Genomic DNA, 6,997 nt, shown 5'->3' with positions numbered 1-6,997 from the left:
GGTGAAGCCAGGCGGCCTAGGGCTCTGCTCCCAAGCAGCCGGCGACATGACAAGAGGACATGGTGTTAAGCTGCGCCGGGGAGTGCTTAGGTTGGACGTTAGGAAGGCTTTCTTCACAGAGAGAGTGATTAGGCATTGGAATGAGCTGCCCAGGGAGATGGTGGAGTCACCATCGCTGGAGGTGCTTAAGGAAAGACTGGACATGGCATTCAGCACCGCGGTGTGGTGGACACGGTGGTGTTCAGTCAGGGATTGTGCTCGCAGAGTGAGGTCATGATCACTGAGATCTTCAAGCTAATTGATTCTGTGCTTCTGTAATCCCCCGCAGGAGGGCTGTTCCTTGGGGCAAGGCCTGCAGAGCCATGCAGGTGTCAGGGTTATAGAAGGTCACCAGGATGAGCCACACCCTCAAAGCCCCCCAGCATGGGCTGTGGCCCTCTGGGCCATGGCTGTGTCCCAGTGTCCCCACATCAGAAATCAGCGTTGGCAGACCCCTGCCCAGCCCCCCCCACAGGAACTGGCCTCAGGGCTGCTCAGCTCCACTGGCCACAGTATCCTCTACCACTACGTCCATTTACCCCAGCTCACACCCACATCCACACTCTTCCCAGTGAAATAAATGTCACCTCTAGGTCACCCCCAGCAACAACAAGAGGCACCAGCTCCATGTCCTGATAAAAAGATTTATTAAGAACCAGCAGAACCCGCCCAAAAGGAGGTTGCTGCCCTGGCACTGAACAGGAGCGGGGGCAGAGGATTAGTGCTTCTCCTAAAGCCACAGGGTGAAACAAAGTGAGTGGAGGGCACAGAAAGGCAGTGGGAGCACATCTGCGTGGTGGAGGAACAGCCACAGCAGTTAAGGCTTATAAAGTGCTTGTAGAAGACCAGCCCTATTGAGGGGCTAAATAACACAAGCAGGCAGGGACAGTAAGGGATGTGGGTGGCTGGTGGCACCTGGCACAGGGCAGCGATGACAGGCTCACACCCTGCCCAAAGCTGCAGCAAGAAGGATGCTGCCTGCCCACATGACAGTCCCCAGCCACCACCAGGATGCCCCCAAATCGGATTTGGGCTGTTGATCTTCATGGTCATCTCACAGGTATCCCACGTTCAGGATGCTGCTGTGTTTGGGTGCCTCTGCCAGCATAGAGGAAGGATAGTCCCAAATGCAGCATCTGCCTCAGCTCATTCCCTGAGGAAAAATGAGATAAGTGCGAGATGAGCCAGGCTGTGCCCTAGCGACTCATCACAGCCTTGTGTCCCCTCTGGATCAAGCACAGCCATAAACCAGCAACTTCTGCTGCTGGGAGCATCACCAAGTGGGAATGTCCATGTGGAGCTCGGGTGGTTTCCATCCTCTTGTGTTCCTGATGTTTGCCACAGGAGGGCATGGGGAGGTGCCTTCACAGGTGCCTCGTGCCAGCAAGCTGGTTCCCCATGCAGGGCAGGGATGCAGCAACAGCAGATTCAAAGCTGCTGTGTGGAGACAGGTCTCCTGCAGGCACTTTGGGAACACTTCTGCAAAACAGCCCCATGCTCTGGTCAGAGATGGTGGGAAGCAGGGACACCCTCTGCAACTAGTGCTGCATCCCTCCAGCCTGCCCCAGCACTCCCAAACACTTCCTCATCCCCACAGACTGCTCCAAGAAATACTGCTTTTCCCTGGAATGTTTTTTGTCTAAACTCACCCTGATAGGATTAAGAAAAAAAAAAAGAAACTGGATAAAAAAGTACAACCCCAGGTCATTCTGGGGTTAGGCTCCAAGGCCACCCTGTCCAGGCAGAAGACACGCTGGTCATGGGTTTGGGGACAGCAGAACAGCCAAAGGGGCCTCTCTGGGTGTAGCAGGGGAGGAGGTGCTGGCGGTGGGGACAGGGCCTGCCTCCTCCTGACATCAGGAGGGATGGACCTCACAGGGACGGGTTGGGACAGGATGGGGTGCAACTGGATGGGAGGGGAGTGCAACTCCTCAGTGGGAGTGCAGGGAGAAGGCCAGTTTGACACAGCTGAGCTCCTCCCCGCCATTGCTGACGACCACCCGGACACGGTAGTTGCCATTGGTCATCCACGAAGGGAGTTCCACATCAGGCACATCAAAATCGCTGGCTGGCAGGGAGTAGGAGCCCTATGGAGAGAGGGGACGGATAAGCAGGAGGTCAACCAAAAGCCCAGCCCAGCACCAAAGGACACAGTGGTACCCACTGGCACTGCCAGCATCACCATGGAGGCCCGGCCGTACCGCTTTGAAGGGGCAGTGGCAGGGGATGCCGTAGGTCAGCAGGGGCTCCGGGCAGGGTGTGCCAGGTGGGATGAGCTCATCGAGAATGCTGCAGACGTCGTTGTAGGTGCAGCTGCCCAGCTGGTCGATGCAGGGCAGCTGGATCCAGAGGTCACCCAATGCCTTCTCTACCACCAGCGCTGCCTGGAGGGAAGGTGTTCAGCATCAGCACAACTAGCAGGGCACCCATATCTCCTCACCAGACAACTCCCTCAGCTCCTGATCATACAGTCTTTGGGATGTCCATGAATGCCCTTCTGCCTCCCCCGCCTGCTTTCAGTTCCTCCCAACCTGCAGTTTCTGTTCCTCCAACCTCAGCTTGACCCCTTAAGCTAACACCCCCAACACCTCACATTCCCACCTCCTTCCCCTCTCCTGTGGCTGTCTCAAAACAGGGTGCTCCCATTCTGCAGCTCTGGCTCCATACTCCCCCAGTACTCGCCCCACAGTCCCAAACAGAAACCATAGCATTGCTCAAGACAGCCCATGGACACTGGACAAGAGACACGTTATGTCTCATTCCAGAAAACTTCCCAAAAGGTGGTGCAGGGCAGCTGGCAAGGCCCAAGGCTCCCAGAGCAGTGCTGTGACATGTCCTTGGAGGGAGCAGCCGGGTTGGCTGCTGAAAAACAAGTACTGCAGTAACTTCCAGGAGCACCCACAGTGCTTTCCCTCCTGGAGCCATTACACCCCCAGGACATGAGACAACTCAGGTGATTTCTGTCCTAGGGACAAGGTTGTGAGGCTCCTGCTGAACTGCCTGCTCCCATCACAGGTCTCCCCATGCCCACTGCCCTGTACAGAGACCAGTGTGCTCAGCCCTGCACTTCTCTGCACCTCACTCTCCAAGGGCTGCTAATTCCTGTACCCAGTGACAGGCATTTCCCAGCTGCCAATGGTTTGGGGAAGCTCTGCCCTCCCTCACCACACAGAGACACATCTGGCACTTACCTTCAGAGGGGAACCCATGGTCTTGCCACTCTTGACAGCCGCACTGACACGCAGGCTCCCCGGAATGCTAATGGGGTCGGGTGCCACAGAGAGACTCTGCAGTACCACGGGATCCCTCTTGTCACCACAGTTCTCCCAGGCAAAGCCACCAACCTGCAGCACCGAGGGACAGGAGGAGTTAGAGGTAGGGCAAGCCCTGCCTCATGTTCACAGGAGGTTTATCCAGAGCTGCACCTCTGACCCCTGCCAAATATCTGGTCACAAAGAGCCAGAAAATGACCTTCAGCCCCTTCAAATGCCAGTTCTTGAACTCCCAGCTCTCTGAGACTGAGGACATTGCAAAAACCCTCTGTCCATGTGCGTCTGCATGTACTCTACACCCAGAGAGGAATACCAGGCTGCAATTTTTAAGCTTGCTTCAGCTCTGCCTTCAAACACTTCACATGTGACCAAGGCAAGATGCATCCTTCATGCCAATGGCACCAAGCAAGGTGTGTGGGGACAGGTCAAAGCAATCAGGGACCAGGTAGTGGCTGCACTGCCAAGGGCGATGCTGGGCAGGGGTGTGGGGGGATCGCCTTGGAGGGGCTGTGAGGTTGGCACAGCCTTTCACCTCATCCAGGACCAGCCCTGCTGTTGTGAGCCCTCATTCACCAGCTCCAGCCACCTGGTTCCACACAGGAGCAGGAATCACACTTGGGGACCAGATGAGCTGGGTTCATCCTCTGCCTGATACAACCCCAGAAACCTGATCCTGATCTACAAACTAGCACAAATCCTGATCCAGAGTACAAGTAAGCCAGGGAAGCAGCATTACTCTATGGGATAATGAAAATCCACATGTAAGATATCACCTGAATGATGGACATCACTTACATGTCCTCTCTGAATTAAGAGTCATGCTGGGACATCTCCCATGTTTCCTACAAGTGCCACCAACCTCTCCAGCCACCGCCAATAAAGACACTCCGATTCAAAGGCCGCACTTGTCTGCAACAGCCACCTCTGAGCCTGCCAGAGGCAAGTGGCAAAGAGACCAGGCCCAGCTCCCTCCCCGAGCAGGTTTGGCCGGAGCATCCCGTGTCCCCATGGCATGACGTGGGGCTCTCCCTGCCTGCTCGCAGCCGCAGAACCGGTGAAGGCTGTATTGGCTGGTGCCATGCGGCAGCCCCAGCGGGCACAGCGCAGCCCACGCAGCCGAGCAGCCCATCCCACCATCCCGCTCGCCCGCCGGGATCAGCCCGGGGCAGAACACAGGGCTCAGGACAAGCCGGGACAAGGGTAGGCTGCACCCCAACACTGAACAAGAGCTGGGAGCCCCCAGCCCGAGAGTCTGCAGGCAAAGAGGATCCAGCGAGCTGAGCATCAGTGTGCGGCTGCAAATTGCTGCCCGCCGAGCCCTCTCCAGCCTTCCCAACCGGTTCCCCCTTCCCTCGGGCAAGCGCAGCTTTCTTGGAAAATAAATTGCGATATTTCCCTCCACACCGCGTGAGAGTTACACGTGGTAGTCTGCTGTGTCTTAATCAGTGCGTGTTAATGAGCCCGGCCCAGCACTCCGTGGGAATAGGGAAAAAGAACCTGGGCTGGAAAAGACTCATGGAGCAACAAAATGAGAGCTGAAGGACGACGCCGCTGGGTTTCTGCACTGAGAAGTGTTTGTAAACACTGGATCCCTTCTGCTCCGAGCTGCCCCCAACCTCCAGCACTGCTCCCCAGCGCGGGGGCTGCGAGGCCCCAGGGTGGCCATGGACCCCGATCCCCTGCCCAACCACAAACACGCACCAGCGACCTTCTTCCACCCTGACAGGATAAAAAATGCTTCTGGTCTCCTGCAATCTCAGCGGGATGACGGAGTGTTCCCCTTCTCCGTCCCGCCGAGTCCCCCCCGGCAGCCCCCTCCATGCCCGGGAGCTGCGGGATGCGGGGTGCAGGGTGCGGGATGCGGGGTGCAGGGTGGGGGATGCGGGGTGCAGGGTGGGGGATGCGGGGTGCAGAGTGCGGGGTCTCTCCTCACCTTGCTGAGCCGCCGGGCCCCGCTGCGCTCCACCAGCAGCTGTGGCTGCGGCCCGGCGAGCGCGGCCGGGACGAGCTGCAGCGCGCACAGCGCCAGCGTCAGCCCCGCGCACAGCATCCTCCGGGAATGCGCCAGGAACGCTCCGGGATGGGTCCGGGGAGCTGGTCCGAGTGGCGGAGAGGCGAGCGGAGAGTGACCTCGCCGGGACCGGGCTGGCAGCGGCCGCTCTATGAAGCCCCGAGCAGAGGGGATGAGCCCTCTCCCCGAGCCCGGCCCACCACCTCCCGATTCCCCTCCCTCTCCCGAGGACGCTCACATTTTCCCTTCCCCTTTTTTTTTTTTTTTCTTTTTTTTTTTTTTTCTTTTTTTTTTTCCCCTCCCTTCCCCGGTTTCTCTGCCAAGCGCAGGACTGGATTCGCAGGGATGCTGGGACGGGAAGCGCCGCTTTCCCAAGCTCCCAGAGCCGGCGTTTGGGGCGGGGGGGCGGGAGCTGCACCCACCACCTAGGAGCACACACATCACCCCGCTCCGACAGGGGAAGTACGACCATCTCCCCACCACCCTCCTCCACCCAGGGCTGCGGCTCTCTTCACATCCCGCTCGAGGGTGCCCGGCTGTGCAAGGGTCGGTACCCTCTGGTCAATAGCCGGGACCTCCACGCTCCTCCCATGCTCGGCACAGGGCAGGTGGCAGCTGAAGAGCAGAGATATTTGAGATAATTCACATATTTGGGACCCTCGAACCCGATGTGTATGAGCAGGGGGGAGGGGACACTGGCATCGGGTAGCCCCTGACTGGGCAGTTTGCCACAATATCCCTACCACCCGTCTATCTAAAATGCTGGATTTAACGTTTCCTTTTGCATCCCTACCCCCTGTTTTGTGGATCATTTTCCAGACAGAGCTGCCCCAGGCACCCCCATCATGCTGGAATGGTCACATGGGTACCCCTCCATCAGCAGTGGCACAGTGGCATGGACTTTCCTGTATATTTTGGTGGACAGATCTTTTTATCCTGCAGAGGGGACTGAGCCAAATGAGCACAAGGGACACAAGTGTGGCAGGTCTCAGACTTTCCCCTCTGCCAGCACGGTCAGGAGCCACTTGTGAGACCCTTCTCCACAGTCAGCTCTCCCTTGCACACAGACCTGCTTGGCCTCCCCATATTGCTCCCAGCCTTGGGAAGGGTTGCCTGGTTTGTCCAAAATCTCCATCTCAGCTCTATTTTTAGCCTTTCATCCTTATTTAGCAGCGAGGCAGGCAGGAGCGTGCAGGCAGGGCATGGGAGCAGGCAGGGGACGTGGTGGATGCTGCTGCCCACCCCAAGCTGGCAACGACAACTGTGCCGCTGATCCACTGCCGAGGCTTAAGGGAGAGGAATAAATAGCCCGTTCCTCCCACCCGGAACAGAGTGGAAAGTTATCCCCTAGGATTAGTTTTCACTTTGAGGCCCTGGAGCAGCCGGAGGACAAGGGAGAAGGATAGGGATGCATGGAGAATGGAGAGAGGCACTGGCACAGAAGGATCATTGTGTTTGGGGCTGGGAGGGGAGCAGAGCCCCTCACCTCGAGCCCCTGGCATCACATACTTTTCTGCTTCTTACAGCCATTGTGAGTGAAGGTTTCACTTCCCTATTCCCATCTCTTTCCACTTCGTTTTGCCATGGGGGAAAAAAGAATAAAAGACTGCAAGAACAGGTTAACCCACATCTTTTTGCTTGGAAAAGCACAGGCAAGGACAGGAATGGTTTGAAA

General features: G+C 57.5%; 1 protein-coding gene across 1 annotated transcript; it reads right to left on the bottom strand.

Annotated features, from left to right (window-relative positions):
• Positions 1 to 1,970: 1,970 nt before the first annotated feature.
• Positions 1,971 to 5,889, bottom strand: GM2A (ganglioside GM2 activator). Its single transcript, XM_062502270.1, has 4 exons — positions 5,245 to 5,889; positions 3,231 to 3,383; positions 2,241 to 2,423; positions 1,971 to 2,126 (listed from the first exon to the last, which is right to left on the bottom strand). The coding sequence occupies exons 1-4, from the start codon at positions 5,359 to 5,361 to the stop codon at positions 1,971 to 1,973; spliced, it is 609 nt and encodes a 202-aa protein (XP_062358254.1). The 5' UTR covers positions 5,362 to 5,889.
• Positions 5,890 to 6,997: the final 1,108 nt, after the last annotated feature.

This window comes from Cinclus cinclus, chromosome 14 (assembly GCF_963662255.1).
Source record: "Cinclus cinclus chromosome 14, bCinCin1.1, whole genome shotgun sequence".
Taxonomy (NCBI): domain Eukaryota; kingdom Metazoa; phylum Chordata; class Aves; order Passeriformes; family Cinclidae; genus Cinclus; species Cinclus cinclus.
This window is presented reverse-complemented; position numbering and strand designations above follow the sequence as displayed.